Raw genomic sequence first — 18,982 nt, forward strand, 5'->3', positions numbered from 1 at the left:
ATTATTTATTATAATGATGTGTGCTATTGCAATGTATTCCCTTATTATAGAACAGTGTGCTGGTCTCTGGGCATTGGTGTTTAAATACCGGCAAGGGTCACAAGTGAGAGGAAGTTTGGTCCTCATTTACCTCATACCAGCAGTTGGTTTGGCACACAGCTGCAGAACTGCTGGGGCTCTTTTTATTTAATTTGGCATCCCTTCCTGAGCAGTATTGAGACTTTCAGTTCAATGACTCCACTGGGCTTTGCCATAATTTCTATGCTGTATCAGTAAACTCTGCGGAAGAGATGCCTAAGCAAACCTGAAAGCAGGCTAGGAACGCTTCCAGTTCAGATATTTTTGCTTAAGTCAGTGACAGAATTAACCCTAGATATAAATTAAGCTTGTTTAAAAAATACAACTTTATTCATTAGTTAATTAGTAGAGAAACTGATTTGTAAGGAATATTATTAGTAATGTGTGTGTGTGTGTGTGTGTGTGTGTGTAAGACTTTGTCCCTTGCCTGCAATTTCTCTTGGGATAATTTTCCTAGACTCTGAATCACAATGTCAGAAGGAAATACAAGCCCAAATTGTGAGTGAGCCACATATTAATTACATGGCTTGGTCATATACTTTAACCTCTATGCCCTGAAGTTCTTATCTGTGAAATGGGAATAGTGATCTCTCCAACATGCCCTGAGTATTATAGGTGGTGACACATAAAAGTTAGGTGGTGATACATAAAAGTCAGGTGGTGACAGCATCAGGCACATAACAGGTACTCCACAGATGCTTGGTGAAATGCATAATTGCAAAAAGAAAAACATCAACACCTCCTGTGAACTTTGTTTCCACGGTCAGAAGAGAAACCAGTTTCACCTGGTCTGCTTTTCTGTTTCATAGGTCGTGTTGGTCAGAAAAGGGAAAGGAAGGGAACCAAAGGGAATCGATTTTGCTCAGAATCAGAATCCTGGGCTGTCGGAACTAGAAGAAATCTTAGGGATGGTGTGATCAACGCCCTAAATTTACAACTGAACAAACTAAGGCCCAAGGAATGTAAGTCGTTTGCCCCCAGATCACATAGAAGTTAGTGACTGATTCAGGATTGGGGTCCAATATGAATGTGGACTTTTCGTATGAAGGGGATTGTTAATATTATGTGACGTTATGGTGTTTTAAAAAATCTTCCTTTGGCTAAACTGAAAAATAGTTCTCTTTTCATAGTTTTCTTATTTTTTTTTTAAAACATTTTACTTTAACCCATCAGGAGTTTTCTTTGGTTTAGGATGTAAAGTTAGGAGTTAACTGAATGCTCTCTTTCCAACACATTAGTCCAGTGACTTGGCCCCACACATCTAACTGTCCCTCCCTTCCCCACCAACTTACACCTTTCCTACATTCAAACTTATTTTTTTACAGTAAGGTCAATATCCATGCTCATTTTTTTATTCCATTGATCTGTTAATTTTTCTATCCGTAGGATGCTATTATAATTATGTTAATGTTATCATATGTTTTAACAAGTTGTATGAAAAATTTACCTTCATTAATCTTCTTTAGGAGAAAAAAAGTCCTGAAGCTTTTGCCCATTTATTTTTCAAGATGATGAACACTGGCAAGTTGAAAAGAATTAATATTCCACACAAACCAAATAAAACCCATAAGTTTTTGGATTGAAATTACATTAGATATAAATATTAATTTGGAAACAACTGGAAGTTTTTATTATAATCATTTTTCCTTTTCAGGAATATGATATATTTTTATTTATTCAGTTGCTCTTTGATGTGGCTCAGTAAATTCGAGACATAAGATGTAAAGCTTTAAAAGCACTCTATGATGATCTAGGGAAGGGAAAATAAAATTCTACCTGAAGAGATCTGGGGAGATATTTTTATGGCGGAAAAGAGGAGAGCGTTACAAATGTAGCCAAATGAGGTACGTGGTATTTCATTCTTTACATTAACTTGACACAGTCTAACTCAATTACAGAGGTCCTTACCAAGTTGTTATTCAAAGTCATTGACCAGATACACACCAACCAACAGCAAATTCATACTGGATCCTTACCAGATCTGCCACCATGTTTGATGTTGGAGATAGGTTCCCCGTTCTCAAAGCAGTTTACAGTCTAACTGAAGTAAGTGTCCATCTTTAAAAGCATCAGCTCTAGAGGGTAGACCTTAACTGTTCTCACAACACATACACTCACACGAAAGGTAATTATGTGAGGTGATAGAGGTGGTAATCGTTTCACAGTATAGTATAGATGTGTACAAAATCATGACATTGGACACCCTAGACTTACACAATATTATTTCTCAATTATATCTCAATAAACCTGGGGGGAGGGGTAGGAAAGAACCAGCTCCCCTTTTCTGATCCTTGGGTTAATATAGCCTCTTAACTGAGTAATTTGATCTTTTACTTCTATTCCCAGACCAAGGTGGAGAAATTTCTCCAGCAAATTCCTTGGTCATCAAGGGAGCCATTTTTGGCTCGGTGCAGGTCAAAGTCATCATCTTCAAAGCCACCTGCAGGGAGCATAGAATAAGAATTAAGAATGCCAACCTGGAAATCAGGCTGGCGAGTTCGAATTATGGCCCTTTGACTTGTAGCTGTGTGACTTTGGGCAAGTTATTTAGCCACTTTTGCCTCAGTTTCCCCAAATATAAAATGCAAGTGGTAAAATAGTACTCAACTTGTAGGGTGACTGTGAAGATTACATGAGACAACTTGTGTCTGTTGTACTTACCACCATGCCCAGCATGGAGAAGCACTCAGAAATGCTGGCTCTTACTTAAAATGTAGTGTCCTGGGCAGGTAATACATTTCAGCTTCACATGCAGCCTATAGCAAAAGCACAGCTAGGTGTCCTGCGAGTGTTCGAGATTAGAAAATGGAGTTGGTGGGAGAATTATCTTTCCTTCTATGGAAGTTTACGTTCCACACTTGAAACTATGGGCAAATGGAATGATAAACACGAGTGTGTGGGGAAATGGTGAGATCTTCCCCTGGGATGTCAATGTTTTAGATTAAATGATAACTTCATAACTAAGAGGGTTACAGTTTTGAAAATTCTTGGCTAAAAGAGTCAACCCTCTTTCCCCCTAAATTATGGTTGTATTAAATGAATCCAGTATTGGGCATCCAGTACATCTTTAAATGGGTTGAGAAGAAGATGTTGGGGTAGTATTTTCTCTGTGGTCAGCTCCCTCTCTTGGGTCCCTGCCTGTTTTGACTTTACAACGCTTCCTGGTAACTTCCTACGAGGATCAACCCCTTTGCAGTTAGAAATGGAAAACGGCATTCTGAGACTCAGAAGAGAATTTTCTTAGGAACATATTAAACAAAGTGGGGTGAGGTCCCCAGTCAAGCTCATGGGAGATATTAGTGCAAATGAACCTAACCACCAGCTATATCTGGGCCCCTCACCAGCCAGGCACGGGGAAAGGGGATTTCCCTTGCTCCAAGTGGCCCCAGTGGCTTGAGAACCATGGGGAGATAGGGAAGCAGGGTATCCCACAGGGAAATCCCTGAGGATACTTTGTATTACAGACCGGTTCCTTCCCACCTCTCTTCTCGGCTTTCTCTTTCTCCTCTTGATGCATACTGTTTCTTCCAGCCAGGGTTTCTCTCCTGCTGTGGGTACTACAGTTACTTAGATAGAAAGAAAGAGCAGTGACAGGGAGATGTGTTCCCCCCACTTCTCTCCCCAGCTCTGAGTGTTAAGCTAAAAAATATGAGTACATGATCAATGCGGTCAGCTCCAGGCATAAACTGCTTTGAAAGACCCAAGCCCCCGACAGGAATGTAGCGTAACTAGTGTTATCAGAGAAGCGAGATATCACCTGAAGGTGAGTGGCCTGTTACAGTAGGAAATTAGTAAAAAGGAAGGCAGTGGTTAAGAACAGAGGCTCTAATATCAGATAGGCCTGGGTTTGAATCCGGGCCGTACCACTTACTAATTGCATGACTGGGGCAAGTAACTTAATTTCTCTAAGCCTCAGCTTCTTTATCAGTAAGATGGGAGAAATAGCACTGCCTCCACTGGGATCCATGTGGGCATGGATATCAGAAGCTGAGCACAATGCAGTGTAATTCGTCCAGTCCAAGCAGATAGTAGCTATTTATTATAAAAAGTTGAATCAGAGAGTCAGAATTTCTTAGCGTCCATAAAGCACTCTCCACAGGGATTGATTCATATTCCTTTGGCAGGAGCAGCTTCACAGATGGATGCATCAGACTATAAATGTGTGATGCTGCTCACCATGAAGATCGTCCAACTAATTACCCTCAGTCAGTTCCCCTGTCCGCTAAGCAGCCTTCTCACTGCACCTTCCGTATAGCTTTCTAAGAAGGATACAATGTGCTCACCAGATCCGGTTGACCTGAACATCCAGGCTCGTCCAACCATTATAGCTCTCCTTAGAATAAATCAAGTGGCACTCCAGTTTATACGTCGATCTCTTATGAGTTCAGCTGTACTCAAGAGACTGGTCCAACTCTGACCAAATGGAATCTCTAATCCTTTCAAGCTGAGGGTCGGGTCACACCCTGGGTTGCCCCGAATTAATAGTCTTCCAGGGCTCTTGAAGCTGTGAATTGCTGACCTGCCATACAGGTATAGCCAGCCTCGAGACTAGTTTCTTTGAACTACACAGGATTTTTTAAGTCATCTGGGCAAGAATTTACAAATCCAGAGATTTCGCCGAAAACGCAAACACGCGTTTCCAGCTTCTCTCGAAAACCCAGCCACAGGGCTAGGGCTGAGGTGGCTGCCTCCTCCAGGGAGGGCCGGTCTCTGCAGCTCAGCACTCCAATAATGAAGACAGCTCTACACCCAGTCTGTTTTCACCAGCCCTGTCCCAGCAGACTTACTTTTGTGACTCCTGTTGTAAGTAAGAACACTTTAGACATTTTCTTAAAGTTTTTACTTCTTGGAAAAGAGAGAAAAAGGAAGAAGAAAGCCTACCCCATGAACACTCCTTTTGATAAGTTTGGAAACACACCTGTATTTTAGAAAACACTCAGATGAAGATAGTCCCCTGGGACATTTCGTTGCACGAGCAGCTGGGACCACAGAGAGTTGGTAAGTGGGCGAGATTGGGGAGGCCTCACACTGTCCTGTGCTGAGGCTGGTAATTGGCAATGAGGAAGGGAGGGGGTGCAGCCAAAGGGGTACAGGGTGGAGTGGAGGGGTGGGCAGACAGGGTATATGAGAAGTCAGTGACCCCCTGTGCTCCAACTGGCTCTCTTGCCTCCAGAAATCTGGCCCCAGATCCTGCTTTGGACTAACACTGGGGAGGAAGATGTGAGACATGGGAATTAGGGATGGGTTTCCAGTAGAGTCCTAGGAAGTAGTGGGGAAGTACTCAGCATCTGGACAGAAAGCCCAGCCATCCAGCTAGATTGGCAGCTCTGAGTGGCCACTCGTATGACAGGGATAGAGTTGTATGTAAATGGTCAGGGGGAAGGCTGTCTGTGGAAATCTAAATAGGCCATTTCGTGAACACTGAACAAGTTCAAGAGACAATGCTAGATAATGCTATTCAAGAAATCTTTATAGCCAAAAGGAGAGGAAATAAAGTTTAATAACCAATGAGGACATCAAGGGAGAGAGATTGTTCAGGAGAATTCTAAAGCTGCCATTCAGTTAAAGAATCTGGAGAAGTGATCTAATTTCAGAAACTGCCTTCAGCCCTTCTTTTTATGATCGAGGCTGAGATCACACAATTAGATTTCAGTAGCCCTTTCAAGGCCAACCATCAATCGGCCGTACCTGTCCAATCACATCTTTTGGTTTTCCCTTTATAAAAATTCGAGATGGTTAGGCGAAGCTCCAGGCTACCCTCTGTTACTCATTCTTCTCCACCTCTGCCTTTGCTTGTGTGGCTTCCAGGCTGCAAATGCATGGCCCTCTTCTCTCAGCCATGCCCACCAGCTCCTCCAAGGCGTGTTTTGACGCAGGCCTCCCCCCAGCCGTTACACCCATCACTACGTTGTCTCCCCTGAGAGACTGGCAGTTCTCCAAGGCACCCGTGTAGCATTCATTGATCTGGGAGACACAGAATCAGTGCTGTGGTCCCAGCGACGACTCAGAACAGCCAATTTGTCTTCTCAGGATACAGACGGGGAATCTCAGTCCTTAGAGACTAAGTGTTGTTCCCTTGATAGCATGGAGCTTATAGCAGCGGCATGGGACCGGTTAGCACCCATGTCTTCTGAGTCTCCTCTTGGTCTCTGGTTCTTTCCACTGAAGAGCTCATGGCTGCTTCCAGACCTCACAGTTGCCAACCATAAACAGATTTATTCAGCCTATCATTGCAAATAGAGATGGAAATCAAAAGACTATACAAATTGGGTATTTTGGTGGCCTATTGTCCCACCTTGACAGGCTAATGAGAAGGATTTCCTCCAAATAAATATCTTCTGGGCTTCCATTACACATTCTGTTTCAGAGGTGATGCTTCTAAAGAAAGTATAGGGTGAGTTACTCTCGTCTATGGGTACTTACTTCTGTTCTACCAATGAGGTTTTAAAAGGCTAAGAATGTATACTTGAATTCAAGTACAGTTTAAGGTACAATGGGTTAGAATATTGGAGAACACAGCAATTGTATTTATTCATTCCAAGTAGCTCTCAGTGGATAATTAACCTGGGCCATGATAAAAACAATTCTATTAGGCCCATTTCTCTTATGGCTAATGCTACTGTGCTACTTGCTCTAGTATTTTTCTTCTGCTTCATCCTAAGCAGAATGCTCACTATAATAATGTAAGTATTACCTCTTGTGTAGCGGTTCCATTTTCCTGCTTGCAATGGAAAAGCCATAGTAGTTAGATGAGAGGAGGAAGTTTTAGATTTTCATTCATGAAGATGCAATTCCTATGAAAATCTGCAGATCTATCCACTTTTTGGTAGGTTTCCTATACCATTAACTAAAGAAGTAGGTCTTTTATCCATAAAGAACACAGAGTTTTTAGGATACTTCTTTGTTCTGATACATAATTTACCCCATACTGGATGTTTGTATAAAAGAAAAGGAAATCTATCATAGGGAGTTCTAATTTGGGGGGATCACGGACCCCTTTGGTCCTATAGACCCCTATGCAGAATAATGTTTAAAATTTTTTTTAATATTTATTTTTGAGATACAGAGAGAAAGAGCACAAGCAGGGGAGGGGCAGAGAGAGAGGGAGACACAGAACTCAAGGCAGGCTCCAGGCTCTGAGCTTTCAGCGCAGAGCGTGATGTGGGACCCAAACCCACGAACCGCAAGATCATGACCTGAGCCGAAGTCAGACACTTAACCGACTGAGCCACCCAGGTGCAGAATAATGTTTTTCAAATGCATAAAATAATATACACTGGAAACCAAATGTACTGAACTACAGTTCTATCCATGGACCCCTGGTACCTTAAACCTATCCTAGAGCTGACTCAGGGTCTACTATCTACATAATGTTTGGCTCTTCAAAGTGGAATTATGAGGTTAGAAACACAGCCTCCTAGTAACCAAAACTCAAGTCCAAAGCCCAAGTCACAAAGTGCAAAGGCAGTGGGTCACGTCAGGGAGCAAGGCTAGCTGGTTAGCAGGTGGCTGCTGACCTGGGATGATTCCAGGACAGTGAGAAGCTCTCTTTCTGCATCCCCAAATCCCCCTTCTCCCTGTCCACTCATGCTTGAAATCCCTTAATAGAGTCTCACTCCTTTGGTTCAATTAAATAGAGGATTTACTCTTGTTAAAAAACAAAAACCCATGGGAGAGGTAATAGTCCATGCCAAAGATTTTCAAATTTATTTTCAGGAGTAGAACCTATTTTTCAAATGCAACTTTAAATAGAATTCTGATAGGTAAGTAAATGCAAGTTTTATAACAGTTTAGTATAATTCTATATGTTGAATTATATATAAACATGTATATGTATATATCTATTTATATGTAAATCAACACTGGAAACAATGAGGTTGTCTCGATGAAGGCGAATTATGAAATCAAGAGTTACAGATAATAACTACCATCTTACATCCATCTCAGTATACAATTTATTTCTGTATTTTTTTTCTTGCACGGACAAGGCAGAGAAAATTCTGATGCAAATAGATAAGGAATTTCAAATAGCTAACAATTTGTTATGGTATTTATAATCTCAGGATCTCCCTCAACTAAAATGGTCCAGAAGCTTTAAAGAACAGTAGGAATTTTTGGTTTCAAAACAGAATCTCAACAGTATCTAACACATGTTCAAATTCCTTGGTAATTAAGGATCAGTTGGTGAGTACTTAATTTAGGGAGTATGTCCAGTAGATTTCATCAGTAAGTTGAATCCTAACTCCCCTACTGATTTCATAACCTTAGGTGAGTAGCTTAATCTTAGTCTCCATCTCATGTGTAAAAAGGTTATAAAAATGGCATCTATTTTTTTTTAAATTTTTTTAACATTTTATTTATTTTTGAGACAGAGAGAGACAGAGCATGAACAGGGGAGGGGCAGAGAGAGAGGGAGACACAGAATCGGAAGCAGGCTCCAGGCTCTGAGCCATCAGCCCAGAGCCAGATGCGGGGCTCGAACTCCCGGACTGCGAGATCGTGACCTGAGCTGAAGTCGGACGCTTAACCGACTGAGCCACCCAGGCGCCCCAAAATGGCATCTATTTTATAGGTATAAGGGTTAAATATGATAGTGTTCATAAAGCACTTAGCATAGTGTCTGGCACAGTTCATAAGTGCTTTTATTATTGAATAATAATAATAATAATAATAATAATAATAATGGAAGTACTTTTCAAACATGTCATGTAACATTTTAAGATGTTCCATCACATCCCATTTAAATTTCTTTTTAGGGGCGCCTGGGTGGCTCAGTCAGTTAAGCCTCTATCTCTTGGTTTCAGCTCAGGTCAAGATCCTCACAGTTTTGTGAGTTTGAGCCCTGAATTGGGTTCTGTGCTGATAGTGTGGAGCCTGTTTGGGATTCTGTCTCTCCCTCTCTCTCTACCCCTACTCCTCTCTCTCTCTCTCTCTCTCTCTCTCTCTCTCTCTCTCTCCCTCTCTCTGTCTCTCAAAATAAATAAATAAGCTTAAAAAATTTTTTTTAATTTCTTTTCGGATATCTCTGCACCCTCTTGTTTTGGATATTCACTCAGTTTCAAAACAATCTACTTTTGTGGGTTGAGGCAAATTTTAAGATGATGCTTTACTGCTGACCTTTTATCTACAGCTGTAAGTGAAGCAACAGGCCGACCCTGCACTGCCAGATGGAACGTGTGCAGCACATTTCCAACCAGGTGAGAACCAACCCAAACTTAAAATGAGCAATGAGATGATCTATAATGCTATATAATCACATTGCAATGTGTATTATTGTAATTTTACCATGTACCATTGGCTCTTGTGCTGCCAAATGTGAGCTCCAGAGAACTTGCCTGGCTTTTAAGGCGTGATAGCTTGCGTGTGTCGTGATACCAATACCAGTCGAACGCTAGTAGGGGCTAGGCACCGCTTTAAGACCTTGACCTGTATTTGGCCTTCACTTATTTATCTGTATGATTATTATAGGAGTGGATATGAGCGGACCTAAATTTCAAAACGTGACCAGTACAAAGATTCGCCCTAGCTAGTGAAAGACATCTTTATAAGAAATTCAAATGTGCATGTGCGTGCACGCCCGTGCACTCAGAGTTAACCCGCCAGTGCAAACTAACCCACTGCTGGTATCTTATAGTATGTGCTAAAATTTGGTACCTAACTTAAGTATGTCTGTGTTGTTCTTTACTGCACTTTAAAATCGTTCAAATATTTATCAAAAAAATTAAGTGTGAATTGAATGCTTGCAGCTTCCCCGAAACTCACTGGGGTTCTCTGTAACAGTTTGAAAATGAGAGCATTAAACCTTTTTACTCATTTATACTGAAGTGTGAGAGGAGCCAAATCAGATCCTTTTGTGGAAGCATAGGTATGAAGAAGGGGAAGAAAGTATGAGATTTCTAAGGTTAGTTCATTTTCTACATAGGCAGGACCCTTATTAGGCACCTCTTATGTGCCAGCAATGTTATATTATCTATAATTCCCAGAACACCCTTGCCTAATGGGCACCATTATCCTGACTCTGCGGAAGAAACTGACAACCCGAGATGTGCATTTGCTCACCTGGGTTGCATAAGTAGAAAATGGCAGATAGGACCCAAACCGATCCACTGGATTCCAAACCCTTCCCACCACACCAGACAGCCTCCAACCCAAGCTCCCCATTTTATAACCCAGGAAAATGAGAATGAGAAAGGTAGAGTAACTTGCTCCTGGAAACAGCTAGTTGGTGGCGAGGCTGTTGCAGGAATCCAGGAGCAAGGGTATTTCACTAGGAAAACTCTATCGGACAGCCCAGTGGGAAGATGCCCCGTGCAACCAGGGTAACCAGGGCCAGCAAAATCGCTTCTTCACTTCTAGACTTTGCATCAGTCACTTAGTTTCAAGCAGAGACTAGATGAAGGAGGAGACAGACCAGTTCTCTCCTGAGCACCTAATACAAGCAAAGTACGGGTCGGGGCAGTGGAAGATCTGAAAAACAGGCAAATGGATCAGACCACAAGGTCCCTGCCCTGGTATCAGTGTGGGGGAAAAGGCATCATCCTAGGAAATATTAAATAGAATCTTTAGAAGCTATCTCAGTAATATTTTGTTTCTCTCCCTCAACCCCTACGTGAATGTAAGTTTTAAACGTCAGTATAAAACATGGCATAATACAATATCACAATGGTCTCTAGTCCTAACATTTTCAGAGCACTTATTTGTACCAGGACCTTTGCTAAGTGCTTTGAATTCTCTCATTTAAATCTCAATGCAATCCTATGGGATACTCTTACTATGGACATTTTACTTATGAAACAACGCAGGCTGTTTCCGAGAGATTCCCCATCTAGCAAGATTCACACCAGGCAGTCGGACCCAGACTCACTACGCTCAGAGCTAGCAGGTACTTGGAGTTCAGCGTAGGGTTGGTCTGGAAATCCATGCAGGATCTCAGCACAGAAACTCAGGAAACACGCAAGAAACCCTCAAGAAGTTGGAGAACTCACTACCGCTGGATTTTTGATGAATGATATCCGATGCAAGCATAGCCTCTGATGGCTTCTTCCCACCCCAGAGCCGTCGTGGGCTTTTGTGAGAGCCAGAAAGCAGCCGATGATAACACTGTCATCACTTCCTTCAGCTTTTCCAGTACTCCAAACCCAGGCAGAACTAAAATTCTAGAGGGCAGCCACATACGGAGGCGATACACCACCCCTTCCACCCACCACCGCCACCGCCATATTGGTGGGATATATTTTAGGAATCAGGAGGAAGGAACATGAGAAGTCATTGTCTTCTTGAGAACTCTAAGCAACCTGATGAGAAAGCTCTCTCTAACGACAGAGGTGGGGATGCTGTGCATGCCATCACAGTCCTTGGGTAATGACTGTGTGTCATAAATGGGATATGGCATTTCTGAATGTCTTTAAAGCTATTTCCTTTTGTTCCACTAATTTAATTTACCAAATGCTCCTGGGAAAAGGGAGGGGGACCAAGATGCTGACTCCACATTTCCTGAAAAATCAACATTTTCTTTTTAAGCTGCTCTCAAGGAAATTACGTCTGATTGTTGTCGGCTGGCTCCCTCAAACTCTACCTCTGTCAGAATTCTGACCCGGCAGGTGTGAGGAAGAAATAGATGCAGAACTTGAGTGAATACCCACATCTGTTTTTGGAAAAAAGGAACAGAAGCAGCACAGAAGGAAGTAAAAGAGATAATTGCTGGCTTGAACTACAATACATTTTACTTGTGGGCAGAGGGCCAGCTTACAGCAGGCTGAATATGCAGGCCCATCTTATTGGAATTCAGCGGTGGGCCTCCATTCTTGTCCGGAGACAGCTGTAAACCAGCAGCCCATAGCATCACAATCAGGCACCGAGTTTTGTCAAGGAATGCTGATATGTACGGAAGCAGCTTTGTCTGCTTCAACTGCACCCCTGCCTAGTGAAATGACAGTCAATCTCTGATTCCAGATGACAAGAACTGGATAAAAACTTAAAACAAATGGCGACCTTTCAAAAGATTAATTTGTTTACCAACAAAATGTCCCCTCTTTGTCATCTGAGATGGGGGTGACCTTCACTTTCCCGTATCTAGGCTGAAAGGATGCTGACTATAGTCATCTGTTAACTCCATCTCAGCAATTATTCCCTTTTTTATTTTTAGTGACAAGAAGGGTTTATTAATTCACTCTGCTTCTTGTTATGGTTTATAAATGCAACAAGCTCATTCTGAATTACTGCAGTGTAACATCAATTTGTTTAAATCTAATTCTGCTACCATTGCCAAATTACGTTGTGACTGTAATTGTGGCCATATGCATGGGCTTAAAACACAATCATGTTTTGAAATCGGCCTTCTTCCCCCCACCTCCCCGAGCACCCCTCCCCCCTACTTCTGGTGCTTCTAATCATTTGACATTAACACAATTGCCTCGCTTTCCATTACTTTATCATTTCCGAAATGAATGTACTTTCACGAGAGAGATTACTATGTACACCCCAAGTAAAACAGTAAAGAATGAAACTATGATTTGTGAAGTGTGGTTGCTACCCAACTAAGTTAGTGAACAACACTGCATAACGGATGACTCATAAAATCGGGAAATCATAATAGTATTAAATTCAACCTCATGAATAAATAAAAGATTCTAAGTTTACTTTGCATTATATATTTATTTATTTGGAAAGTGGGACCAGAACTGGTATAATTCTACAGCAACTTATATGTTGCCACCAAGAAAAATGTTTTTATGCTTCTTTTCTAGGTCATAACAGTTATCATCAGAGTTATTTGTGCAGCAGTACAAAGCAATGTTTTGTTTGGCTATTTTGTTATGCATTCATAATCGTTCTTTTAAAATTCATGCTAACAGAGACATGTTTCAAGCCTTGTAAGAAACCCTTTTTATTTAAAACAAATAAATCAAAGTCAAATTTTCTGTAGGCCTTTGAATGTGTTGCCTTAGAAAGTCTAAGTGGGACTAGATGTCAGTGAGGAATTATGAAGATCAGAGATTTCTTCTTGTCTCCCCATACCTGTGAGGCTTCACTCTAAAACGTGTTAGAGGGTTGTTGTCGTTGCTTAATTTGGCAGATTTAAGATACGGAAAAAATCATTAGTGAGTTTCACTTTCAGTACTTTTTTGTAAATTGATTTTACATAGAGTTACAGGATATAAAAATCTGAAGGAAATGTGTGTGTGTGTGTGTGTGTGTGTGTGCGCGCATGCGCGCGCGCGTGTGCCTGTCTGTCTGTCTGTCTGGGGTATATGTGTTTTCAATGCACTAAAATCTTTGCATCAGCCCCTTATGATCAGGAAGGATATACCTCTTCATAAAAGGGAGAAAATATCAGCTTCTAGGAACTAATCATGTAAATCAGCTGCATATTCAAATTTGCTCTGTCCAAAATGTCTAAGATTATTTACAAGCTTTTGACAAGCTGTTCAAGTTTCATAGGAAGTAAGGGAACACATGGCCCTCGGCAGCCAAATCATAATCCCCTTTGTGTTTAGAGTAGTTCTAAAAAAGGATTAGCCTTGATGCTGCTTTTCTAATTAACTATACATCACAACACTAGACACATTGCTTCAGTTTGGGTAAGTGCTTTCAAACACATTTTTATAAGTGGTAAATCACAACTGTATTTGTTCCCAAATGCTCTACATGACTATTTAAAACCAATACCCGAATATTTCTTTAACAGGACTTTTGGCACAGTGTTTCTGTTTTATAAATCCAAACTGAAAATACCATTTTTCAGTTGGTACCACTGTATATACATACATCAACGTAAACTGATAGGATTAACTCTTTTGATTCAAATGCTGATAGCGTGAGCAAGATGTATATAATGTACATACATTTTAGAGCATGCTGGCGTAGATTTTTTTGGAGTTAAGTTTAATGGGAAAAAAGGATCATCAGTATAATAAATGAGTGTATATTATCTATGTGTCGTGTGAGGCAAAGTACTTTCCCAAACCCTGTGTGTTCAAAGTACTTGGGCACAATCCCCAAAGCACTCATCCTATTGGGAATTAGAAAAAAGAATATAACAAATGACTAAGGTTCTGCCCCCAATTTTGGGTAGAGTTCTGAATTCCTATTTATTTCTGAATCTTCACTCACATTCATGAAAGTAAAGCATAATCCTCTGTAAATCTAGAGGTATGCCTTTTTAAACTTTGATATCAGAAAAAGTTTGCTTGAAACGCGGTGGTTGCCTTGGGCTACAAAGCCTCAGCACTCCACCAGCGAAGCCAATATTAATTCTAGATGGAAGGGGAAAACCAACAGCAACAAAAGAGAAATCTGCCTCTGTCTGTGCAGCCAGAGAAATAATATTTTTATTTCAAGGGCTTTGGGCTCATGGGAGGCAGATAAAAACCTTTTCACATTATTCACAGTGACATTTTAAATAAAGTTTCAGCAGGAATAAAAATATCAAACTTTCCGGTTATTTCTTAGGCTATAGAAGTATTTCTATGATAAAGTGCTCTCAAGCCAAAGCTGATAAAATAACATAAGGCACATATAAAGAAACTAAAAATACAGTTCAGGGTTACATGAATGAAGCAGGCAGATGAAAATGTCTGCGTAGGAAATTCAGAAGATTAATCTAAGAGACTCTTCTGGTTAGAAATGGTTTTGCAATTGAATTCTAAAATTAATCTTGGTTTTAGTCTTGATTTCACCAAAGCATGCATTTAAGAGCTTTCGAGGTTAAAAGTGTATTTAAAAATTTATAGATGTCATCTCAGTAACTGTTTTTCAGGTTTAGAAATAATCTCAAGTCAAATGATTTCTCAATGAAAATGAAGCATTTCTTTGAAATCTCCTAAGAAAACCCCACAACACAGAAAGTACAGTCCTGGCTTTGGGACACCTAGCAGCCAAATAGAGGCACAGACTCTGGGATCATTTAATGCCAATCTGCATTTGATTATTCTTCCCTCTCTTCCTTTTGCTGACATAAAGAATTAATTCATGCTTGCTTCAGATTTAGAATAATATTCTTAAATTTTGTGTACTATATGATCATATGCCATGGAAGCCAATGATACGCTGCTGTTTCCTTTTGCTTTTTCTAGCGGTGAGTCTGCTATCAAAGAAATAAAATATTTAAAATTCCTCTATTCATTTTCATTGTTGTTAAATTATCTCATCCTTGTTAAAATTACGATGCCAGATTATTTAGGAACGGCAGGTAAAACAGACAAAATTGAATGGGCTACAAAGAGAGCCTCTAAAAGTAGGTTTACACATTTTTCATCATTTGTAATTATAAACCAAATGAAAGCCACTCCACCTCATCTCCCCCAAATTCTAAGGACAAAAGGATCAAAATCTTTACTTAAAATCGACATTGTATCTTACAAAATATATGACTTTTGATTCTTGAAGAAATTAAGAGCTCATGAAAACAACTCGTTACTTACACATGCTTTTCTCTGATTAATGTATGGCAAACTGATTCCATAGGTCGAATTTATAGCACCTCTGTGGTGGATGTTTTCAGGATCGTGCATGATTTTTACATTCAACCCTATCTTTCGCTGGAACAAAGAAACAATGAAACTTTCATGCTGAATGAACAAAAATGCTTACTAACATTTTATGTCCTCAAAGGAGTATGAAGTTCTTTGAAAATAATTATTTTAATGTAATTCTTATTGCAAAAAAAAAAATATATATATATATATATATATATACATATATATTTGGGTTTCTTATTTAGGCTGCGAATTGGTCTCTTTTATTTACAGAAAAGGAACTTTCTGCAGATTTTCCTCCACGTATCCTATCGCTCATACAGACACAACCTTGGACGCCATTCATTTCCTCAAAAATAATGTTAGGAGCCAACCAAGGTGGACAAAAGACCGGGATACCTGGTCTCGGTTTATTTTTAGCTTTCCAGGTCAAGGATTTTTGCCAATGAAATCTATACTACAAATACACAGGTAGAGGGCTCCCTTGGTCTGTTAATGTGGCCACTTTCCTCAAGGGACATTTACAGGTAAATCTCAGTGGGGACTTGTGAATTTACCGCAACAAATTTAGTGATTCCACAGAGGTTTTGCTATCTATGGGATACACGTGTGCTTTCATTAGGAAAAAAAAAGGCATCTTGTTTGAACCACGTGTTCCTCATTTTAAATAATTCAAATTAGCTAAGGCTGCGATGCCTAACTATAAACCACCAGAGAAGACAGCACCGTGGTGGTGGAAAGGGGTCTGGGGTAGGTGTGCAGAGACCTAAGTTCCAATCTTGCTCCCTCCCGCCCCCAACTGCCTGCATGTAACCTTGGGTAAGTTACTTTCCTTCTTTGAAAATCGGTTTCTTTATTTGCAAAACGCAGCAGTTAGACTTGAAGGTCTCTTGGAGAACTATTCACCTCACCCCCACCCTCCAACCTCCACCCCCACCCCTCCTGCCTCCCCCCCGCCATCCTCCCCAGCTTTGGCTTTCTATGATTTGATGCTAAAAGGTAAGTTGACACTTAAGGAATATGACATTACTGACAGTTCCTGAAGTCTTGTGACATTTTATTGTGATATGTAATTCACATACTATAAAATTCACACCTTTAAAAGTATATATACTCTTCAGTGATTTTTCAGCATAGTCACAAAGCTGTGCAGCCATCACCCCTAATTTCAGAACATTTCCATCACCCCAAAAGAAACCTCCTACCCATTAACAGTCACTCCCCATTCCCTCCACCTCCTTCCAGCCCCTGGCAACTACTAGTCTACTTTCTGTCTCTTAGACATTCTGGGCATTTCATGTAAATGGAATCCTAAAAGATGGGTCCCTTGTGACTTTTTCAAAAGGAAGTGTTGTGAGCAATTACAAATTTTTTTCCTTTCAATTGAGTGTCTTAGTTCTGGGGGTGATCTGATGCAATTGTTAAAATGGTTGTAGAAACCAGGAAGATTAGTTCATGACCCGGCTGTTTGGTCATCAACATTCATAAGTGGGCTGTGCCTGAGGTCAAGGTGAAGGGGAACATTACAGAAATATCTATGGAATGCGTGCTGTCCTGATAAGTTATTTCTTAGCACAGGCTCCAAACCTTCCTTTTATTTGTTTAAATAGCAGTTTTTAAACCAAATCTTTAAATAACTGTGCTCAGCTGTCCACTTCATTTAACCCATGCAGGGATACAGGTTGCATGTAAGGCATTTCTGTTTGCTCCTCCTTGAAGTACATGTGGTTGCAAAAACAATGTTGTGCCTAATTATAAATGGCTTTCCTTCTGTGGGTAACCCACACTCCCAGCACTACTCCGGGGCTTTTGCGTGGAAGCTGAATGCCTCTTTTATTGAAATTAATACCTGAACATAATTTTTTCCTTCTTAATTAAACTTTCAGAATAATTTCCCATCCAGCAAGGATTGGGAAATTGCTAATATGTATTATATTGACTGGATGTAGTTTCTGTAATTAGGGTGTTTTTAAAATGTGAACCCTGGATACAATTGACGGTAATAGCTTCATCTATCATGTCTAAGCTTTGTTAGAACTTTTTAATTCTGGGATCATTGGCTCGGTGGACCGTAGCATTTTCTTAGTTTTCTTATGCTCCATCAACTTTGTGTGGCTGTCGTACTGGTGTAGGGAGGAAATGACCAAATACAGAGCCATTGTTAAAAGTGGCATTAAAGTCTGGTGGTTTTCTGCCCATATGTATGTTTCTGTGGCATTAGACTTAGCTCCTTATGGAAAGAAATCCAAATGTAAATAGAAATCCAAAAGAAATGACAGGTTGTAATATCAATATCTATCAGTCGTTTTCTAAAGCTATGGGAGAGGTCCTTTAAAATTATTAATATTCTAATATTTACTCTGTTGGCACCAAAGCATGGGTATGCCAAAATAATATAACACATGATTAAATTTCCCTTTTAAAAACATATTAAAAGAGCCCGCATTTAAATAACATTAATATACCAAATGGTTTCACTGTAAATCACTACAAATACATTCATCACCTAAATTTGTCTCACAAACCACCTATCGAGATATATAGGAAAATACTTATAAGCATTAACTGCATTATCAGATCTACTAATAAGATTTTTTGTTAAGAAAAACAGTTGTCAATTTAAAAAAGAAAAAATTCATCCTTCCACTATGCTGAAGAGCAAACTCGGGAAGATCCTTTTTCCTGACAGTAAGATAAAATATCAAAAATAATTTCAGAAATTTGTCTTAAATTGGTCAAGAAAAGGCAGCAATTTATTTAATCTATCTTGAGTCACTAAACAATCTCAACGTAGAATTCTCTCCTTTTGATAGTAATTACAAGCAGATATATCAAATGTGACTCTCATTTAGACTTTGGTTTGTAAGAACAAAAGTTATTATCAGAGCCAATTACTGTTTTACCTACATGGCTGCACAGAAGCAGGGAGCTCAATTTTCATCTCATCAGTGATTTTGTGGTATTTATTTTATTACTATGCCCACAAAGCTATATAAGAAGGAAATAGCTTATGCTATTAAAACTAGGGTTTAAACATAAGAGGCTAAGGTTTCTTTTCGAAGAAGTTCTGAATTAAAAACACTAGGCAGCGTGTAATACCAGCTCCCCAGACATGGGCAGACCATAAAATGACATACATCCGAGCGGTAGATCCCGCACAGAGTAATCAAAATTGAAATGCTTCACAAACAAAGTTGAGACAGGCTATTTACTAAGTTACAGTATTATCAGCATAACATTATTCTCAACAGTGTTTGCTGCAAGTAATGCCTTCTAAAGTGGATATCGCCTAATATTATATTCCCACTGGTTAAAGACTTCTGCTGTTTAATCTCAAAACCAGAAAAAAGAAAAAAGAATCCAGTCGCCTTTAATACTCAGATTCTTTCAACCATTATTATATTTAATGGAAAGAACAATAGACATCA

The 18,982-nt window shown here is 39.9% G+C and overlaps 1 protein-coding gene and 1 long non-coding RNA gene across 12 annotated transcripts in view; one reads left to right on the forward strand and one right to left on the reverse strand.

Moving 5' to 3' along the window:
- The window catches only part of IQCH (IQ motif containing H), a 211,502-nt gene that overhangs the window by 158,466 nt on the left and 34,054 nt on the right, over positions 1 to 18,982 (reverse strand). For 4 of the 10 annotated variants that reach the window (XM_047863381.1, XM_047863379.1, XM_047863384.1 and 1 more), the window contains exon 5: positions 15,501 to 15,617. The exons of 1 other annotated variant lie outside the window; for it this stretch is intronic. In XM_047863381.1, coding sequence (XP_047719337.1) covers positions 15,501 to 15,617 — 117 coding nt within the window. Of the gene's footprint in view, positions 1 to 6,375; positions 6,457 to 12,985; positions 13,141 to 14,494; positions 15,164 to 15,500; positions 15,618 to 18,982 lie in introns of those variants that run through there. 5 more of the 10 variants (XM_047863387.1, XM_047863385.1, XM_047863388.1 and 2 more) reach the window with 5 other exon arrangements.
- Positions 1,755 to 12,888, forward strand: LOC125168338 (uncharacterized). Of its 2 annotated transcripts, XR_007153098.1 has the most exons (4): positions 1,755 to 1,922; positions 4,203 to 5,076; positions 9,209 to 9,275; positions 10,881 to 12,888. It is a non-coding gene; the product is annotated as an uncharacterized LOC125168338 (long non-coding RNA). The 2 variants fall into 2 exon arrangements; XR_007153097.1 differs by lacking the exon at positions 1,755 to 1,922 and having other exon boundaries at positions 2,758 to 5,076.

The sequence above is a fragment of the Prionailurus viverrinus genome, chromosome B3 (genome assembly GCF_022837055.1).
Source record: "Prionailurus viverrinus isolate Anna chromosome B3, UM_Priviv_1.0, whole genome shotgun sequence".
NCBI lineage: Eukaryota > Metazoa > Chordata > Mammalia > Carnivora > Felidae > Prionailurus > Prionailurus viverrinus.